Genomic DNA, 22819 nt, shown 5'->3' with positions numbered 1-22819 from the left:
AGAACAACAAATCATTTGAGTGTAAGTTTTACCAGGGAAAATAAAACAGGACAGAAATAAACTAAGGTATCACAGTTTCTTATTGCTAATGAACTTGTGAAAGTGAGTTTATCTAGATTACCAACTAGTCTTGTCAGTTCTTGAAATCAGAACATTTTTTATTTTTATGAACACCCCAGACACAAAAGGTATTAGAACCTGCAGTACCATGCATGGGTTGAAGGTTCAGAAGATGACGTTCAACTCGAATTTCTGTAGATTGTAATTTTCAGAAAATACATATGAAGGTTGTTGAAGCAAATGGAGGTTGAAGGAATAAATGAGGAAGAAGAAAAGTTGGTTCTGTGAGTTTGAAGTTGGAGAGTAAGAGGATGTTGTCTGATTGCAGCACATGTTCAGACTGGTTTGAAAGAAAGACAGGGTAAATTATAGAAGCTAATTCAGAAGAACAGTGCCCATGGAGGCACCTATAGAAGATGCATACAGCGGAAACAGAATTTCGAGTGAAGAGACTTTGTAAGAGATGGATCATTAATTAACCTACTCCCTCTTTTGAATGGAATCTAGAAGCCAGAGAGAGGTGGTTGTGGGAGCACCGTCCCAGATGTGGGAACAAAATTCATGGTATGGTGGATTTGAGATTTTTACAGAGTGAACAGCTGTTTAAAGAAAAGGAATGTCAAGAGCAAAAGAAAAAACCCAATTTTTTAAATACAGAAGAAGCAATATTTGTGGTGTGCCAAGGAAGATTAAAATTCAAAGAGGGAAAGAGTGGGAGAAAGAACTGAACCTTGGAGCACAATTGCATTAGTGGAGAAGACAGAGAGCCATCTGCCATCATCTGCTATGAGTGGTCAGAGAGAAAACTGGATACCCAGTACAAAAAACAGTTGGCAATCCATAGCGTGGAAGCATATTTAGAAGACCTTTATGCCAAACATGATCAAAAATATTTAATGTAATTAATATTAAATTGTCAGGAGATACAGATTCATATAATAAGTGAATAATGAGATACAATTAAATCGATGCCTTTATACTATGATTGTAGTTTTTCTTTTTCTTTTATGAGCTACTTATGGTGTTTTTACACTGATATTTTATAGCATATTTTAAGCTCATATCATATTATGCCTTATGCATTTATATTTTAATATAGTATTATTTTGTACACCTTTTGGTATCTCATATTGTGGAATTAACTTCACAACTGGGTTGACATGATTGCAACACCGGGTACCTGCCCACCCACTGACAACAATAAAACAAATGTCTCAAAGATTTTTATCTTTCTCAAAGCGATCAATGTATGCCACCTCCTTTAGCTAGTCAAAAACCAGTTTTCTGACTCTCGATCTGTAAAGAAATAGCATACATACGATCATATATGTGGCACACTATGGCCATAGATGCCGATGCGGCAAAAAAATTCCCAAACAAACCCACCGATAGTAGGCCAACAAGCCTTGGAACAGTGCCATCTTGGGTGGTGGTGCCCACTGAGAATAAGTAACAATAGTCTTCTCTATTGGTGAAGCATAACTTATTTGAAGTAATGTAATACATGCTAACTCATTATGTGAAGGTAATCACAATATGTGAGATACAATTAAATTGATGCCTTTACTCTACAATTGTAGTTTTTTTTTCTTTTATGAGTTATCTATGGTGTATTTACACCGATATTTTATAGTATATTTTAAGCTCATATCGTATTATGCCTTGTGCATTTATATTATAATATGATATGATAAGTATAAATTAGTCTGTTGTATATTCATACGGCTTATAAAAGGTGTTCAGTGTCCACCACAGCATGAACGCTTATAACAGGATGACATGAGCAAATTATAGACATGTTTGTAAACACCTGACATTACCAAGATGTGAAGTTTATTCTGTTGAAAAGCATGTCTCAAAAAGCATTCTTGGAGCATGTTCACTTACCATTTTATACCCTCCCCATCCTAGAATTTCAATATAACTTATTCCAAAAATGCAATAGTTTTAGTGATGACAATCAATACTTAATAACATTTATTATTTGCGAAAAGATGCAATTCATCTTAGCAAATGTTATGTAACTTAAGTTAGTTTAATGAGTACTAAAATTATAACAGGAAAAATAAAATAAGGCCAATGCATTTTTGGTACAGTGACCCTTCCATTGTTTTTTGTAGGTGAACCAGGCTTAGCTTTTTTTATATATTTCATTGAAGTTGTCAAAATTAATAAAGAAAGAATTTTAAAAATGCAAAATCAATTGTATATAATCTGTTCATTTTCTGTAATGACTATTTCATAAACATGAGCGGTTATGAGCGGTTGCTTTATAAGCTGGAACAGGTTGGAATCACTGGGAAAATCCTTAGATGGATAGAAGGATGGCTTCAGGGCAGGAGGCAGAGGGTTGTGATAAATGGCTATTCCTCAGATTGGGTTGATGTAAGAAGTGGGGTTCCCCAAGGATCAGTATTAGGACCACTGTTGTTTTTAATTTTCATAAACGACATTGATGAAGGGATAGAGGGCGTGATGTCTAAATTTGCAGATGATGTTAAAATTGGTAGAGTAGTTAATGATCACTGTCAAGCTGAGCTTCTTCAGAGAGACCTAGATAGACTTCAAGAATGGTCAGAAAAATGGCAGCTGTGCTTTAATCCAACAAAGTGTAAGGTATTACACCTGGGAAACAGTAATCCCAAAATAACTTATTCACTTGGTGGAGTTCAACTAAACCCAGTACTGGAGGAAAGGGACTTGGGTGTTACGATACGGTCAGACATGAAATTCTCTGAGCATTGTAAACAGGTTGCAAGGAAGGCCCATGGTGTCCTATTGATGATCTATCGAACTTTTGCAAGTAGAGATAGGGACGTGATAATCCCATTATATAAGGCCTGTGTTAGACCACACTTGGAATACTGTGTTCAAGTATGGAGACCGCACCTAAAGAAAGACATCGAGCTTCTTGAAAGGGTGCAAAGAAGGGTAACTCGCCTGGTGAGATCGGCAAAAGGGCGTCCTTATGAAGAAAGACTTCGAATATGTGGGTTGCAGAGTTTGGAAACTAGACATCTTAGAGGAGATTTGATTGAGGTGTTTAAGGCTCTGAGAGGCATCAGTAAAATGAATGAGGACGAAATTTTCAAGATTATAAATGATGCTAGAACTAGGGGACATAAATTCAAGTTACGCGGGGAAATGTTTAGATTGGACTGCAGGAAGTTTTATTTTAGCCAGCGAGTTATAAATTACTGGAATAAGTTGCCTTCATGGGTGGTAGAGGCCGACAGTTTGGGGAAATTCAAAGGTCATCTGGATAGTACTTTCGGGTAAGGGAAGCGCATAGGATGATAGGATTAATTTCCTTTTTATTTAATTTTTAATTTCATTTTATTATTTTTATTTCTTTATTAATTATTATTATTTATTTATTTAATTTTTGTTTTTATCATTGTTTTGTTTGGATTTTTTTTTTTTTTTTTTTTTTGGCTGGTGCAGCATAAGCCATAGGCTTTCTTGCACCATACGGCCGTTACTAATACTAATACTAATACTAACAGTTCAAATTTATACAGAAATTAAAGGAACAACTGATATTTCAAATTGAGTGTGAAAATATTGTTGTATAATTTTCAGAATTATTGACTGTTAAAATATGTACTGTGATATAAATACAGTGATATAAACATATCATAAATGACTCCCATACAGAAATTCCCTCTGTGACAGTACAGTGGTTTGCCATTTCTCAATGATTTGAAAAGTTCTGGATTTGAATCCTTTTGGAAAGATCAAAGCTGTAGTTTGCCAGTCTCAGGTGGAGGAAGTATCTTCCCCACCCCAAGTAAATATGGATTTTTCAGACTGCATAACATATAAATTGGACCATGAATAAACACACTTATACAGATGTATACACAACAAATCCATATGATCTAGTGCACTGCAGTTTGATTCTCAGTGTACCACAATATTCATAAGAGTAACAACTAAACAAAAATAAATAACTAAAACTAATAGAGTTGTTGGCTACTAAAATCCATTCACTAAGAAATTGGTCTAATGTAGGAATGGTAAACCAGTGCCACATGCCATGTGCAGCACATGTTGCAAAATATACAGGCATGCATCTACCCATAAATAGAGTATATTATAAAAAAGGTATTGTTTTTATTTGAATACAAATTTGTTTTACAGACTGTCATCCACATTTCATGCCAAAATCATAAGTGTAATTTTTTGCAGTTTCTGATGGGAAATTTCTTAGTGTATAATAGCAACAAGATTCCATTAGAAACTGCCAAATAGTGTTACCTTTTTTATAATAACGATAGTCTTTTGCTAATTTTACTCAGTTATTTTTTATCTATGGTACCAAACATTGTAACATTTTTCTGTTACATGAGAATATTTCCTGTAAATAAACAGGAACAGACACAATTTGGCCTCAGTAGCCCTTGTGTCATTAAGCTCTGTACCAACAACAACATGAGAAAATGTTATTTTTATTTTTTTTTTTTCCCCGTTTCTTGCACAAATTTTTAAATTGAAAAAAAAAAAAAATTTGAAATTCTTGAAAAAATTGGTTTAAATCAAAAATAGGACATTTTTATGTTATTAAATTGACTAAGAAGAGTTTAGAGGAAATATGGGTTATAATTTTTATAGATTGAGCAAACCTTCTTCAGTTTGTAACTGAAGATGGTTTGACAGTATCATATATCATATCATATTTTAATATTCCTTTTTTTTTTTTTTTTTTCCCTTTGTTAGTTGTTGGTGCATCAGCTTCTGTGGCCATAATGTACAACCCAAGGTTTTTGCACTACTCTGATCCAAGCCCAAGGCGGGATTCGAACTCCCAACCTTTGGGTTGCCAGGCAGGCACTTTACCCACCCGGCTAGCCCGGTCGGCATATTTTCATATGATATGATAAGTATAAATTAGTCTTTTGTATATTCATACAGCGATAAACTTTATCTGAATAGATATAACTCTATCTGAATTGCCTGTAATATTGAAAACTGATCCGATTTATTTTTTAAAAAGTCTGCTTTATTATTTAAAAGTCTAAACAGGGAAAAAGATATATTTTAATATTAATGAAATTTGGTCCTATTTCAGGAAAATTATTTTGCTTGCAACATATTTTCTCAGGTTAATGTTAAATGAAATTGTCTTTATCATTTTTAGACATCTGATTAATCTGAATTCTGATCTCTTGGATGTGCCAGACTTCTATTGGGACAGGCATAATCTTGAAAACTTATACCAGAAAATATGCAACCATCTCAATATATCTAAAAGAACCAGGGTGATTTTTTTTGCTTTAACTGATTTTTATTTTTATTATGAAATTTGTTGTCTTGCTCTTATTACCTTATTGGTATGAAATGTGTTAAATTTTAAGCTAATCTCAAAAAAGTAGTTACTCTGTGATCTGGATAAAAAATGTAAAATTAAAATCTTGCTCTGCTCTCAGTTAAGATATTCTCTCTCTCTCTCTCTCTCTCTCTCTCTCTCTCTCTCTCTCTCTCTCTCTCTCTCTCTCTCTCTCTCTCACACACACACATGTACATAAAACCTTGACTGGATTATAAGAATTTTACAGACACTGCTAATTTTTTCCCTGATTGTCATTCATCTATCATCCACATTTTGATTTTAGTATGTTTTGGTTCTAGTCCAGAACTGCCTTTTGTAAATGAAGTGCTCCCTTTCTTCCATCAAGTCATTTCACATTTAGTTTCCATTTCTATTTATATGAAGTGCCCACCTGTTCTTTGTGCAACCTGCTTTGCTCACAAATTATTCTCTTGGATGTGCCAGACTTCTGTTGGGAGAGGCATAGTCTGAAGGAAAACCGAGGCAAATCAGATGAGTATTTTATACAACTGTTTGCATTCCCCTTTCTTTGCTACTTCCTTTCCTATATTTTTAAAGAATTCTCTTGTGTGTTTTTAATTTTTGGCTGCTATATTTGAGTGGATAGTTATTCATCCTGGGCCACACTGTGTCATGTTTAGCATTGCATTAGCAGAGGCATATGATACAATAAAGCAAGTGTATATAGCATCAGCCAAAAAAAAAAAACTTCCAATTTCACCCATTCATTCACTCCCAATGTTTGTCTAGTTCTGCCTTGAACTTATTTAAGTTGTCAGCCTCCACTATGACAGATGAAAGTTTTTCAAACTATCAACCACCCACTGGCTAAAGACAAATTTCTGCACATCTGTTCTCCCATTCTCTTTCCTCAGTTTGAATTTATGTCTCCTCAAGTGAGTAATCAGAGCAAGAGGAAGAATCCCATCTATTTCTCAAGAAAAAATTGTTATTCAGATCCTATGGATGCTGGATAGTTGTGATTATGTCTATCCCCCCCCCTTTCTGAAACAACTTTTGTATGTTGATGCTATCATTCTTGATTTAAGATCCCTCTCCATCTGCTCCAAACAAGAAAGAGGTTATTACCTGTCGTGACAACCAGAAATAGTTGACTCCCTGCACAGATTTCCTATTAATATTAGTATTAAAATGGCAGAAGTAAGGAAGCAAAGCATGTGCATATACCATAAAAAAAAGCTTTCAGATATTTATCTAATTCCTCTTAAATCTACATGAGTTTTCTGACTCTACAAGACTAGAATGGTAACTTTCTCTAATAGCTGATTACTCTTTAACTCATTTGCAAGCAAGTTAACCAAATGTATGCAGGGGTGAAATTATTCAAATGATACAAGGATTGACAGTGTGGTTAATAACAAGGAATCAGGGCATAGTATTGCAACAAGACATTAATTAAGCAGTTTGGCCAGGAAGCAGCAATTGAAGTTTAACTTTGATAAATGCAAGTTACTGCATATGGGCAGCAGTAATCTCAAAATAACATACTAATTAGGTAGTGCTGCAGCAAGAGCTAGATAAATTAGGCAGTTGGGCTGAGAAGTGGCAATTGAAGTTTAACATTGTTAGATGTTGTTGTTGTTTGGTTTTTAGGAGCATTAGCAACTAAGGCCATATTGCTCCGGGATATGCAGTGGTCATTCCCTGACCTTTCCGCATCCTCCGTATTTGGTGATCGCGGGCATTGTTAGATGTAAGGTACTGCATATGGGCAGCAGTAATCGTAATCCCAGAATAACATAGCAATTAGGCGGTACCACACTCAAGGTGGTGGTGAAGAACAAAAGAAACCCATGGGTAATCATATAGTCTGACATAAACTTTTCTAAGCAATGCAGACTGGCGGCTAGAACAGCTCATGGGATTCTGTCAATGATATACAGGAACTTCGTGTATTAATAATTTGCAGATAAAGGAACCACTAGGTGGCAGTGATCACAGTGTACTGATGTGGGATTTACTTAAAGATTTAATTACCATCAGGGGTAAAGGAAAGGGTTTTTGCTTCCGTAAAGGTGAGTACAGTGGTCTCAGAAAGTTTTTAAATTCTGTACAGCGGGATCAACTGACGATGTTACCAACAGTAACTTCTAAATGGGAAGCATTCAAGGAATTAATCGTGGATGCTACTAAAAGTTTCGTACCTATTAAAAAATATTGTTCAAGGTCTAAATGGTTATCAAATGAACTAATGAGACTCGTGACAGAGAAGAAAATTGCATAGGATGCATATAAATTATCAAGCGACTGAGAAGCCTATGGCAGATATAAGCTAGTCCGAAATCAGGTCACAAAGGAGGTCAGGCAGGCAAAGGCAGATTACGAGAAATCCTTGGCAAAAGATGCTAAGAAAAACAACAAGGATTTCTTTACTTATATAAACTCTAAAAGGAAGGAGATGAATCTGATTGGTCCACTTGACGTCGATGGTTCGACTGCTGATGATCCTGCTCAGATAGCAAACAAACTGAATGAGTATTTTGCATCTGCATTCACACATGAGGAATTATTAAGGTTTGAAAATGGCAGAAAGTTATCAAATTGTAGCAGGATACTTAATGATTTTGTAATAACTGAGAGCAAAATGGAGGAGAAATTGTTGAAGTTAAACAAGAAAAGCACCTGGGGTGGATGGGATCTATCCAGTTATATTAAAGGGGGTGGCAAAGCAACTAAGCAAACCCTTAGCCATAATTATGAGAGCATCCTTGGACTCAGGGGAGGTCCCCACGGACTGGAGATGTGCAAATGTATCCCCAATTCACAAAGGGATATCGAAGGGTGACACGAGTAATTACAGACCAGTTAGTTTAACTTCTGTTCCGGGTAAAATAATGGGGTCACTGGTTAAAGATGCATTGCAGGATCATCTAGACAAGACTGCAGCAATAATTCAGACACAGCATGGGTTTGTTAAAGGGAAAGTCTTGTCTGACAAATTTGATAGGATATTATGATGTGGTTACAAAGGAACTGAATGCAAAAAATTATTTTGATATCATATATTTGGATTTCAGGAAAGCTTTTGACACTGTTGCGCATGGAAGACTATTGTACAAATTGGAGAAGAATGGTATTAAGGGTAAGTTGCTACAATGGATGAAAGGATGGTTAAGTGGGAGAAGACAGAGGGTGGTAATCAATGGGTGCTGCTCTTCGTGGACTAATGTTATTCGTGGAGTCTCACAGGGTTCGGTGTTGGGTCCCCTGCTGTTTTGTATATTTATCAATGATATTGATGAAGGTAGTAGTAGTAGTAGTAGTAGCAGCATGTGATGCAAGAAAGCATGTGTATGAGCTTATATAGCATCAGCCAAAAAAAAAAAAAAAAAATCACACCATTCCCTCCAAATGCCTGTCCAGTTCCTCCTTAAATTTATTCAACCTATCAACTTCCACAATGACAGATGGAAGTTTGTTCCAGCAATTAACTACTCACTGGGTAAAGGCAAATTTCTGCACATCAATTCTACATCTGTCTTTTCTTAATTTGAATTTATGCCCCCTTAGGTTCGTAATCTGAACAAGTGGAAGGATCCCATCAGAATTCAGCATGCTCAACCCATTCATGGCCTTATACACCTCAATCAGATCACCGCACAGGTGCCTAGTCTCCAGCCACTGCAATTTGCAGAACTTAAGCCTCTCTTGGTAAGAGGATCCATTAGCATTAGTAGAGGCATTTGATGCAAGAAAGCAAGCTTATGCAGCATCAGCCAAAAAAAAAAAAAAAAAAAAAAAAAAAAACCCACTTCCACTTCACCCCTCTGTTCGTACATCAGGTTTAATGTCGAAGTTTGCAGATGATACAAAGGTTGGCAGGGTTGTTAATGACAGTAATGCCAGTGTGCTACTGCAACAGGATCTAGATAATAAGGTGGTAGAAAATGAAAAAGACCTGGGAGTAATTGTGCAGTCAGATATGAAGTTTTCTGAGCAGTTCAGACAGGCTGCAAGGGCAGGTCATGGGGTTTTGTCAATGATATATAGGAATTTTGCTAGCAGGGAAAAGGAGGTGATTGTCCCTCTGTATAAGGCAATGGTCAGGCCATGCCTTGACTACTGCGTACAGGTCTGGAGGCCTCATTTTAGGAAGAATGTAGATTTGCTTGAGTGTGTACAGAGAAGGGCAACAAGATTGGTGACGAGAATGAAGGGATCCTCTTACCAAGAGAGGCTTAAGTTCTGCAAATTGCAGTGGCTGGAGACTAGGCACCTGCCCGGTGATCTGATTGAGGTGTATAAGGCCTTGAATGAGTTGAGCACGCTGAATTCTGATGGGATCCTTCCACTTGTTCAGATTACGAACCTAAGGGGCATAAATTCAAATCAAGAAAGGACAGATGTAGAATAGATGTGCAGAAATTTGCCTTTAGCCAGCGGGTGGTTAATTGCCGGAACAAATTTCCATCTGTCATTGTGAAAGTTGATAGGTTGAATAAATTTAAGGAGGGAATGGTGTGATTTTTTTTTTTGGCTGATGCTGCATAAACTCATACACTTGCTTTCTTGCATCACATTCCACTACTACTACTACTTTGTTAGCGGGGATGTGGAGGTGATTATTCCATTGTATAAGGCACTGGTTAGACCATATCTTGAGTGCTGTGTACAGGTCTGGAAGCCACATTTTAAGAAAGATCTGGATCTCTTAGAATGGGCACAAAAAAGAGCAATGAGATTAGTAAAGATCAGAAACGGGTACTCTCACTTCAAAAGAATATGGTTGTGCAAGTTGGAGTCCTTGGATACTAGGCATTTGCAAGGAGACCTAATTGAAGTGTTTAAGGCTTTATTCTAACTATTTCTCAGACAATGCAAACACACACACACACACACACACACACACACACACACACACACACACACACACACACACACACACACACAGGGACATAAAGTAAATTTAAAAAGGATGGCTGCAGGATAGATGTGAAAATTTGCTTTCAGCCAGAATAATTAATTGTTGAAACAAACTACCATCTGGTATGACAGAAATGGGTAGTGTGAATAAATATAAAGGAAAATTAGTTATATCAGAGGAAATGGAAAGATGAGTTGGGGTAGTATACACGTACAGTCAGTCCTCGTATAGCACGATAGTTGTGCTCCTAGAAACCCTCGTGCAATATAAACAACAGGCCCTATGGGGAAAATAGGGTTAGGTGCCTACCACCAAATTTTGAACACACATTTGTAACCAAAACATTACCAAACACAATAAATAAAATCGTAATAAAATACTTACGTATTTTATTAAGACTATTACGGAAAATATTGCTAATGCTTTTATCGTAAGCAAACTTGTTTTTTGTTTGGTTTTCTATCCAAACAGATGACAGCCGTTTCATTTCTTCCAATTCTTCTTTGTGTTTTAATCTAATGGATTTTAATTACACTTTGAGTTTTTTCTGCTATAAAAGTTTTTTTTATTTTCTCCGCATTCTTTGTAATTGTCGGCGTTGCCTCATTTAGGTCTGTAGCACGTACAATATCACATGGTCTTTCATTTCGCTCAAAGCGTTTCACAATTTCATATTTTTTCTCTATCGAGAGAGGCGGACTGGCATAAGCCTTACCAGGGGAAACCCCGGTAGACCAGAGGACACTGTGATTTTGGCCATAAACCATAGTATGAGGCCACTATAAATTTTCCCGGGTGAGAATTTTTGACACATCCGCCTGTTTATCGATATTAGCATTAGCATTAGCATTAGTAGAGGCATTTGATGCAAGAAAGCAAGCTTATGCAGCATCAGCCAAAAAAAAAAAAAAAAAAAAAACCACTTCCACTTCACCCCTCTGTTCGTTCAAAATACCTGTCCAGCTGAGCCTTAAACTTATTTAGGCTATCAACCTCCACCACAAGGGATGGAAGTCTGTTCCACCAACCAACCACCCGCTGGCTAAAGGCAAATTTCCGCATGTCTATCCTACATCTGTCTTTCCTCAATTTGAATTTATGCCCTCTCAGGTGATTATTCTGAGCTAGAGGAAGAATCCCATCAGCATTGAGCATGCTTAAACCATTCAAGGCTTTATACACCTCTATCAGATCACCTCGCTGGTGCCTAGTCTCCAGACACTGTAATTTGCAAAACTTAAGCCTTTCTTCGTAAGAGCACCCCTTTGTTCCATTCACTAATCTTGTTGCCCTTCTCTGTACTCGTTCCAGCAGCTCTACATCCTTCTTGAAATGAGGCCTCCAGACCTGTATACAGTACTCTAGGTGTGGCCTGACCATCGCCTTATACAATGGAATAATCACCTCCTTATCCCTGCTGGAAAAATTCCTGTATATCATTGACAATACTCCATGAGCTACTCTTGCAGCCCGTCTGCACTGCTCAGAGAACTTCATATCTGCCTGCACAACCACCCCCAAGTCCCTTTCATTCTCTACCACTGTCAGTGTTGTACCATAGAGTTGATACATTGCTCTGGGGTTGCTGTTTCCCATGTGTAGTACTTTACATTTGTCAATGTTAAACTTCATTTGCCACCTCTCAGCCCATCTGCTCAACCTTTCCAGATCCTGTTGCAGAAGCATAGTGTCAGTAGTGTCCTTGACAACCCTGCCAACCTTTGTATCGTCTGCAAACTTGGACATTAATCCCGATATACCATCATCAATATCATTTATAAATACAGAAAACAATAATGGACCCAACACTGAGCCCTGAGGGACTCCACTAATAACATCAGTCCACGATGAGCAGTGTCCATTGATTACCACTCTCTGTCTTCTCCCCCTCAACCACCCCTTTATCCATAGCAGCAATTTGCCTCCAATGTCACACTGCTCCAATTTGTGTAGCAGTCTTCCATGTGCAACAGTATCAAAAGCCTTTCTAAGATCCAAGTATATAATATCAAAGTTATTCCCTGCATCCAGTTCTTTTGTGACTGCATCATAGTATCCAATCAAGTTGGTCAGGCAAGACTTCCCCTTAACAAAACCATGCTGTGTCTGAGCTATAACTGAAGTCTTGTCTAAATGATCCTGCAGTGCGTCTTTAACCAGTGCCTCCATTAATTTTCCTGGAACAGAAGTCAAGCTCACAGGTCTATAATTACTTGTGTCAGCCTTTGATCCTCCTTTGTGAATTGGGGTCACATTTGCACATTTCCAGTCTATGGGTACCTCCCCTGAGTCCAAGGAAGCTCTCATAATTATGGCTAAGGGTTTGCTTACTTCCTTTGCTGCCTCCTTTAATATAACTGGATAGATCCCATCCACCCCGGGTGCCTTTCTTGTGTTTATCTTCAACAGTTTCTCCTCCACTTTACTCCCAGTTATTTCAAGATTCCGTAACTTACTGCTAGAGTTGAATACACCTCTGGCATTCCCCTCGCTGAATAACTCCTCATGTGTGAATGTCGATGCAAAATATTCATTTAGTTTGTTAGCCACCTGAGCAGGATCATCAACACTTGACCCATCAATATCAAGTGGACCAATCTGATTCATCCCTTTCCTTCTAGAGTTTACATAAGTAAAGAACTCTTTGCTGTTTTTCTTTGCATCCCTTGCCAAGGATTTCTCGTAATCTGCCTTCGCCTGCCTAACCTCCTTTGTAACTTGGTTGCATATCAACTTGTATCTATCATAGGCTTCTGTGTCATGTGTTAATTTGTAAGTATCCCATGCATTTTTCTTCTCTGCCATATGCCTCATTAGTTCATCTGACATCCATTTTGGCCTAAACCTTGAACAATATTTCTTAGTTGGTATGTAAAGCCTAGTAGCTTCCAAGATAAGTTCTTTGAATGCTTCCCATTTTGAATTTGCTGTTGGTAACATCATCAGTTGGTCCCACTGTATAGAATTTAAATACTGTCTCAGTCCATCGTAGTCGCCTTTACGGAAGCAATAACCCTTCCCTTTACCCCTAATGGTAGTTACCTCTTTGAGTAAATCCCACTTCAGCACACTGTGATCACTGCCACCTAGTGGTTCGTTTATCTGCAGATTTTTAATGCATGAAGAATCACTGCTGATAATCAAATCAAGAGTATTACTCCCTCTAGTTGCCTCCCGAACATGCTGATGTAGAAAACAATCATCCAATAAATCCACAAAAGCCCTGCTAGTGTGTGAGTATCCAGCCCCCAAATTCCAGTCAATATCTGTGAAATTAAAATCTCCCATTATAAGACACTCTGATTTACTGGCCGACTCTATTTCCCTGTACAGTTCCTTATTATACTCATCAGAGTCATTAGGCCTATAGCACACTCCTACTCTCAATTTTGATCTCCCAATGCTTATGTCACACCAAACTGACTCCACACTGCACTGTCCAGCGATGTCGACTGGCTTCACTTCCTTGGTTTTTATGTGTTTCTTAACTAATAGCATAACACCTCCCCCCTTCCTATCCTGTCTATCCTTTCTGTAGACGTTGTACTCCCCAAATTGCAGTTCCGCATCCCTTATATCTGTGTGACACCACGTCTCTGATATCCCAACAATATCTGCCTTCGATGTTTTGAGCAATACCTCAAATTCATCAAATTTATTTACTAAACTCCTAGCATTGGTGTACACGCAAGTATACCTGCACCTGTTTCTATTCTTAGCTACCCTAACACAACCCATGTGTTTACTTGTACCACAATGGCTCCCAGCAGTCTCTGAAATACCATGCATCTTGTTTTTCAGGCTTCTGCTCATTCTAATAGAAGCAGTGCAAGAATCTCTTTCACCTCTGCCAGTGGCTACTGTCAATATTGCTTTTCTTTTTCTCTCTGAATCTGCAGTGTCTTTACCAGGACGCTTCCTTTTCACACCTTTTAAGTATTTTGCTCATTTTTAGAGAACAAAGCACAATTACAAAACGAGGAGGCACGCTTGATACACATAAACAAAGCTCCGCGGGTGTAGCAACTGAATAAACAACACCGTAAAGGCAGAGATACACTATTAACATCTCACATTTTACTAAAGCACATTTCTAGGGGTTACTACCATAAAACAATTTGCATTTGCATTTCTGCTAGTGGAATCTGTTATAAACTGGTAGTAAACTCGATCTAATTGCATTTGCGATTATACCGATAGCTGGAATTATGTTGGTTTTTACGTTATTATGGTGAAATGTGTTTCCCCTTCACTGATAAAAAAAAAACATTAATACATTTTCAGAATCTTCTCTTCATTCCTATCGTGTTGCGTTCGTTTGGGGTGATTCTGCGTTCGACTGCCATTTCTTGTAAACACAAAGGCGAATCGTGCATAAGCGAATTCGGTTCGTGTTATATAAGATATCGTTCCCCTATTTAGAAATTGTGTATGATCGAATTCGTGTAGTGTAAACACGTGTTATACGAGGACTGACTGTACGTGTGTGTGGGATTTTTTTTATTTTTTGGAAGATGCTGTATAAGCTTGCTTCCCTGTGTTATTTGCCAGTAGTAATAATAATAATAAGCAGCCATGGCAAAATGGAGTACCACCATCAAGGTTGAGAACATCACTACCAGACCGATTCCCATCATGAGAAGAATCTTTCAGGGAAATTCTCTGAGCCCACTGTGTTTCTGTCCAGCACTCAACCTGCTATCCACCATGCTTAACAACAGCAAGTATGGATATAACCTCAAAGAAGGAAGGAAAAACTTGTACACCCTCTCCCACTTGATGTACATGAATGACATCAAGCTCTACGTTACAACTGAGAAACATCTCCAGCAACTACTCTGAATCACTGAAGAATTCAGCAATGATATCAGGATGGAATTAGGTCTATCCCAGACAAATGCAAGAACCACAGATTGCATCAGAGGAAATTAGTCAGCTGAAACTACCAGCTGCAGACTGATAAAGAGATTGAAGCCATGACAGGAGGAGAAACCTACAAATACTTTGAGATGATGCAGGCTCAGCAGTTAGAGCGCAAGTTGATCAAGACCTGCCTGACCGAAAAATACTGTCTGAGACTCAGAAGCCTGCTCAAAGCAAAGCTGAACAGAGGAAACACACTTCATGAACACCTAGGCAGTCCCAGTGCTGACATATTCCATTGGGATCCTAGATTGGACTGACCATGAGCTGGAGGATATCATGAGAAAAGACAAGGATAATAATAAGCAACCATGGCGAAACGGAGTACCACCATCAAGGTCGAGAACATCACAACCAGACCGACCCCCATCATGAAAGGAATCTTTCAGGGAAATTCCCTGAGCCCACTGTGGTTCTGTCTAGCACTCAACTTGCTATCCACCATGCTTAACAACAGACAGTGATGACCTAGAGCCACCAGCATTACCCAAAGTTAGCTGTGGAGAGACTGACAATAGTTCAGAAATAAAGAGGATGGGGCCTGAAAGAGCATGAAGGAGTGACAGAAGACAGCGATAGCTAACCTGAAGAATTACTTTCATAAAAAAAAAAAAAAAAACAGCATGCTACTCAGCCATATGGAAGGTAGACAAGTGACATACTCAACTCAACCTAAGCAAGGAGCCCCCTCCAGCCCCAGACAGAACAAACAAAGTTAGAAAGGTGGGCAAAGAAGACACTGTGGTAGAACCTACAATGGCCTCCATTAAGACCACATAGATAAAATGGCTTCCAATGGGAGGCCATTTTATGGGCTCACGAGTGGGATGCTCTTCCCTGACACTTAAGGATTCATGCTTGCCATCCAAGACCAGGTAATCAACACCAGAAACTTTAGAAAATACATTGCTAAGGAGCCCAGAGTGTCAGATGACACGTTGATGATGCCACCTGGCCTCAGAAACGGTCCAACACATCATCGCAGGATGCAAAGCAATCACCCAGACGAAGTACACTCGTAGACACAACCAGGTAGCCAGGATAACACATCAGAAGCTAGCGAGAAAATACCATTTGATCAAAGAAAGTGTACCGTATTACAAGTATGAATCCCAGGCTATACTAGAGACCCCAACCCTCAGGCTGTACTGGGACTGTGCCATAATAACGGGCAAGACAATCCCACACAACAAGCTGGACATAACCGTTGTCGACAAGAAGGAAAAGGGTACCTATCTGATTGACATAGCGATGCCAACACTGGTAACCTCCAGAAAACCCACGAGGAAATGATCAGAGAGTATGCAGACTTAAGACAGGAGATCAAAGAGATGTGGCATATGCAACAAAGTAACAACCATCCCGATTATCGTGTTAACCAACGGTATGGTGCAACAGCCTAGCAGCAATAGGTCTCCCAAAGAACAAATACGAGGAACTCCAAAAAGTTACAATCCTGAAAACCTGTAGGATAGCCAGTTTCTCAACCAACAATAACACCAGACATAACCACTCTATGCACTTGGTACCAGTAGCTGTCATGGGGTGGAACCCCCATTATGGAAGAATAATATAACAACAACAATAATAATAACCCCATCGATGGATGATGATGAAGAGAAGTAATGATCATACTGCATCGAGTGTGGTGCAGGATAAAATTACTCGCGTTCAGGCCTTAACTAGAGGGTTCGGTTTGAAAAGTCAGAGACAGTTTCCCAAAGAAGACAGTGGAGCAAGTGGTGCTGTATCCCTTATGGTTACCACAAGGGAAGGGAAAGACCATCCAACCCAACCAACTGGAAGTGCTTCCTGTGCAACTGTGCTAGTAACCACCTAGAAAGGAAGAAAATGCAACACGTGAAATGGAGCATATATGTGCTTAGAATGACCTTGAGTAACAGGCACTTAACTTCACATAAATTTATTCTATTACCTATTTCATGTTCATTCCTTTAAATCTGATATTCATGTTTCCCATTCTCATTGTATGTCTTTCACGCACACATTTAAATTTAAATTATTGTCAAAAATCAAATTCAGAATTTAAAACAAAAAAAAGTAAAGAAATATATACAGTAGAACTCTATATAGCAAAATTTTCTATTTAGCAAATTTTTTTGATTTCCCCTTGGACATTACATTGAAAATAATTTCTGTATAACAAAGAAAATTTCCATATAACGAACTGATTTCGAGACACCTGGGTACATTTTGTTCACACCTCTGGCCTTTAGGAAATAGAGCTGATGCTGTAGAAAGCATGAATTAAGAGCTATTAAGAATTAATAGCTAAAACATACCACAATTTAGTGCTACCCGTAAAACCTATACAATTGCCTCTACTGTACCAAGAAGTCGCTCTGGTCAACTGCTATCTGTGTTCACAGCCATTGGCAAAGATTAAGGCATATTCCCGGCATGGACATTGACTCTGGTCAACCTGTTTTCTACTGTAAAACACCCTATTAGAGAATTAGGAGAGAGTGGTTTTCTTGTAACCCAGAAATTCATAGGTTGTTTCGCAGAAATGAGTCATCCACACTTCCACTAAATTTCACCTGTCTCTGTTTACATGGTAGGTACAAGTGGTCCCTAAACCAGTTTTGTTTTAGCTGCTGTGCAAGTAACCTTACAATATCTAAGAAGAAATCCTTGAGTGTAGTGAAAAATGTGGAAGTGCTTAATAGTGTAAATCGGAGCGTCAAAAAAAAAAAATCACTTTAAAATTTGGTATCCCTGCCAGTATGTCAACCATTCTGAAAAACTGTATTTCGATTCTCAAACTGTTTGAAGAAACAGGACCCGGTTGGAAGCATCGGAAATTATTCCTGTATGAAGATATAGATGAAGCCATTTTTAAATGGGTGAAGCTGATTCTAGACCAAAATATGCAGATATCAGGGCAATTAATAAAAGTAAAGGCTATGGACTAAGCATCTTTTCTGGAGCATAAAACATTCCAAGCCAGTTCTGGTTGGCTGGACAAATTAAAAAAGTGCCTTGGCTTACTCAAAAAAGTATTTCTGCTGAAAGTGGAGTTGTAATCGAAGAAGACTGTACCCATTGGAAAGAAACAGTTTTGAAAAAAAAATCATGGAGGACTACGAGCCCAAAGACATATTCAATGTTGAAGAAACAGGTCTAATTTTTAAATATTTGCCAAACAAGACACTGGCTTTTAGAGGTGATAAATGTTTAGTTAGTAAAAATAGTGAGGAGAGAGTTACAGTCTTGGTTGGTGCAAATTTGGTATAATGGCTGGTAATGAAAAACTGAAGCTTTTAGTAATAGACAAAAGTAAACAAGCCCAATTTTTCAAAGGAGTAAGGTTGTTAGAGTTGGACTACAACTACAATAAAAAAAATCTTGGATGACAAGCGAAATTTTAAATTTTGATAGAAAGATGACAAAAGAAAACAGAAAAATCATGTTGATTGTTGACAACTGCCCTGCCCACTTTCACTCGGTATTTCAAAGCTTACAAGTGTGAAACTTGTGTTCTACTGTGCAGCCAATGAACCAAGGCATTATCAAGAATTTGAAAATGCACTACCAAAGGCACAGACCGAAAAAAAATTATACTGAGAATAGAAACCAACCAACCTATAGATTCTGTTATAGATTTGCAGATGTGCATATCAGAATTAGTGAAAGTGTGGAGTCAAGATGTAACGGAAACAACGATTAAGAATTGTTTCTCAAAAGCAGGTTGTGCTAAAATACCAATTAACAGCAATAAGAGGGATGAATTGCTACAAGATATTGAGCAATCTTGGGAAGAACTCCAAATGAGAGATTTGAGCAGTGGAAAAATTGTTCTTGACAGATTTTTAGGAGTTGATAATGATATCATAATTGCTGAATATCCAAGTGACTCCAACATTTTGGAGAGTATTCAAAGAACTAGTGACAATATCGATGATGAGTTGGATGAAAATGAGGGCAACAAAGGCAATGAAGACAATATTAAACCTTCCAAACATGAAATGTTGGCAACATTTTAAACTTTGCATTGAGACCTTCAGTGTGAAGAAAATGTGCCATAAAATATATTTGTGTTCAAACAAATGTGAACATTTTTATGAACGATGTACAGTGAAATCCAGTGTAGAACAAAAAATAACCAAGTATTTTACGAAATAATTCTTAAAAATGTACTGATATATTTGTGCACATCATATACGTAGTCATTTCTTGATATGTATGTATTAATAAATTAATTGCTTTAAGCTGTTAGAAAATTTATTCATTTCCACTTATTTCAGATTTATTTTCTATCTTTTACTATATTTCTGAATGTTGAATTACAGTATTTTTCATTGTTGAAAAGGTCATATTTCTTTATATCGAAATTTCTGTTAACGAATTTTTGCAGGCGAACGATCAATTTCGTTATATGGAGGTCCAATTGTATACTTCTATTTTATATCATCATCGTCCTAGAAAGAAGAAATATGCCCCAAATGCTTAGTTTCATTTTGTAGCTTGTAAAACTAGAGTTTCCTCCTATAAGAATATTTATCTGCACACCTAGTTAGTCTTCTGGTCATCCTCTTTTGTACTATTTAAGGCTAATCAAACCTTTTTGGCCTTCTTTGTATCCTATTAAGCAATTTAGTATCTCCTCCATTCCCCCCCCACCCCACACACACACACACACAAAATGAGGCCAATCATCTCTTTATCTCTTGTTATTTTTTTTTTGTTATTTTGTTATTTGGTTTTTAGGAGCATTAGCAACTAAGGCCATATTGCTCTGGGATATGCGGTGGTCATTCCCTGACCTTTCTGCATCCTCAGTATTTGGTAGTGACGGGCTGGAACCCCGGTCTAATCAAGAAGCGTGTGCTACGCACTGCTGCTCCTTCCCACCTGGCTACAGAGGTGCCTTTTATCTCTTGTATCTAGTATATTAGTGTAGACATGATGACAAAAATGTTCCCCTTCCTCGTGCTGGTCTAGCAGCCTTGCTGCACTGCTGAAATAACTTCACATCAGATTATGCTTCAACCCCCTTAGGTCCTTTTCATCTTCAGCTATGCTATGTGCAGTAATCCCGTGTCAATAATATAACTCAAGATTATTATGATGTAGATAGAGAACTTTGTGTATATTAGCATTGAAACATAATTGTTATATTTTAGACTATTATAACTTGCCTGTCTTGTAGCAAAATATCCTGGTTATTGTTTTTAACTATCCTTAATAAAAGTTAGAAACAAGGGGACACCCAGTATAGAACCGAAAATGGATTCCCAATTCATAAAACTAGTCCACTCAGAAGACATCTGCATGTGACATAAGACATCCATCCTTATCAAAAGCCTTTCTAAATCTATTTAAATTATATAAAAGCTATTCTTTACTTACAGTTTCTTTGTGACTGTGTCATAAATCTGACCACATTGATCAGGCAAGATCAGATCTTTCCTTAACAAAACTATTTATGACTCTCTTATAATATTACTATTATATTGATTGATATCAATATTGAATTGATATTATATTGATATGATACACTGCAGCTTTATACGAGATCATACTCATCACTGAAGTAGGACTTACAGGCCCCTGATTTGCCTGAATAACTCCTTAAACCTCTTTTGAGTATGGGAGAGGTATTTGCATATTTCCAATCTTTTGTAACTGCAGTCTAAGGATGCCATCATTATTGTTAATAATAATATTGGCAAATGATGCAAGGAAGCAAAGCTTATGCAACATCGGCTATTAAGAAATAATAATAATAATAATAAATAAATAAAAATAAACCTGCTTTGCATTCCCATCCCAGTTAATCTTTAGAGTATGATGCACACAGTCTTAGTCCCTCCCACACGTTACTTTGATAGAAAGTTGTTTATTCCATCTTGCTGTTGTTTTAAAATATAGCATATCATATTCTAAAGATTAACCCCCATTCCTTCTAATAATTTGTCTAATCCTCCTTTAAATTTATTCAAAACTACCAACTTCCACAATATCTGGTGGAAGTGTATTCCAACAATCAGTTACTCTCTAGTTGAAGGCAAATTTTCACACATCAATCTTGTAACCATTCTTTTTTGATATAAATTTGTCTTTTATGTGAGTATGAGAGAGAGAAAGATCCACAAAAGAGTGAGGATCCCATTAACATATAGTTTACCCAACCCATTTAAAGCCTTAAAACACTTCAGTGAGGTTCACAGGTTCCTATTTTCAAGATGTACTGTTATTTAAAAATACATCCAAGTCTTTCTTTGTAAAAGTAAGCCCAGAAAAAGATATAAACTAGCTTTCTGTACCCCCCCCCAAACCTGTTGGAAAACTTCCTGTATATCATTGACAGAACACTGAGCTGTCCTAGCAGCTTATCTGCACAGCTTAGAGATGGACTATACAGTTGCCCAATGTCTTTTTCATTGTACACCATCTTGAGTGTAGTATCACCCACTTGATATGTTATTCTGGTATTGCTATTACCTATATGCAGTACCTTGTATTTGTTGATGTGTTGAGTAGATATGCTACATGTATTACAGCTAATACAGTTCAGGCAATTTTTTGAAAAGGAAGTGAATAATTACTACTTAGATTATTTGTAGTAGTGGTAGAACTATTAAAACTGAAAAAGGAAAAACTTTTATCTCCATTCAAAATTGAAGCCCACCAATGCTGAGAATTCCCATCTTAGTACAAAACTTACATGCACTAATGTTAATAGCCACTTTCCATTTTCTAGTTTAGCAAACCCTCTTCCACACAAACAGTCACCACAGCTTCTCAGATATCTACTCCCAGTTCCCTAAATCCTGATCTACACTTCTAAAACACATAGTCCTGTATTATTTCTCCAAAAAAGAATTGCTGCTCCCATACTCATACTGAACAACACTGAGATTTCTAGAAAAGAAAGTCTGTTTACTGAGAATAACTCTGACTTCTGAACTTTCTTGGCATATCACATTTCCTCTTCTGCATTAAAAAAGCTTTCTCTTTCACACTGCATTACTTACAGATTATGAGACGTCTCTGGTAAATAATGCAAAGAAAAGCAGCAAAGGCTTCACTTATATCAACAGTAGAAGGAAGTGGTTGAATCACATTGGTTCACTTGATGTTGATGGTTTAACTTTTGATGATCCTGTTCAGGTTGCTGACAAACTCAATAGATATTTTGCATCTGCAATTCACACATGAGGAATTCTTTAGGGATGGGGATACCAGACATTTATCAAAATCTAACAGGGAGTTAAACAATTTTGTCATAATTGAGAGGAAAGTAGAAGAGAAATTGTTGAAGCTAAACATAAAAAAGGCACCTGGGTGGATGGGATCTATTCAGTTATATTAAGGAGGCAGCAGAGGAGGTAAGCAAACCTTTAGCCATAATTTATCAGAGCAACTTTCAGTGGAAGTCCCTATGGACTGGAGATGTGGAATGTGTTCCCAGTTCACAAAGGGGACGTTAAAAGTTGATATGAGTAATTACAGACCTCTTTGCTTAACTTCTATTTGACAAGACTTCAGTTATAGCTCAGACACAGCATGGTTTTGTTAAGGGGAAGTCTTGCCTGACCAGTTTGATTGGACACTATGATGCAGTCACAAAAGAACTGGATGCAGGGAATAAT

The 22819-nt window shown here is 37.5% G+C and overlaps 1 protein-coding gene across 1 annotated transcript in view; it reads left to right on the top strand.

The window, feature by feature from the left end:
- LOC150089149 (required for meiotic nuclear division protein 1 homolog) overlaps positions 1–22819 on the top strand; it is a 132102-nt gene that overhangs the window by 93933 nt on the left and 15350 nt on the right. Inside the window, exon 9 of the mRNA XM_090390352.1 lies at positions 5201–5321. Coding sequence (XP_090246478.1) covers positions 5201–5321 — 121 coding nt within the window. The remainder of the gene's footprint in view (positions 1–5200; positions 5322–22819) is intronic.

Source organism: Mastigoproctus giganteus, chromosome 2 (genome assembly GCF_048544385.1).
Source record: "Mastigoproctus giganteus isolate SK-2022 chromosome 2, ASM4854438v1, whole genome shotgun sequence".
NCBI lineage: Eukaryota > Metazoa > Arthropoda > Arachnida > Uropygi > Thelyphonidae > Mastigoproctus > Mastigoproctus giganteus.
The sequence above is the reverse complement of the archived record's forward strand: the minus strand, read 5'-3'. Positions and strand labels throughout refer to the sequence as shown.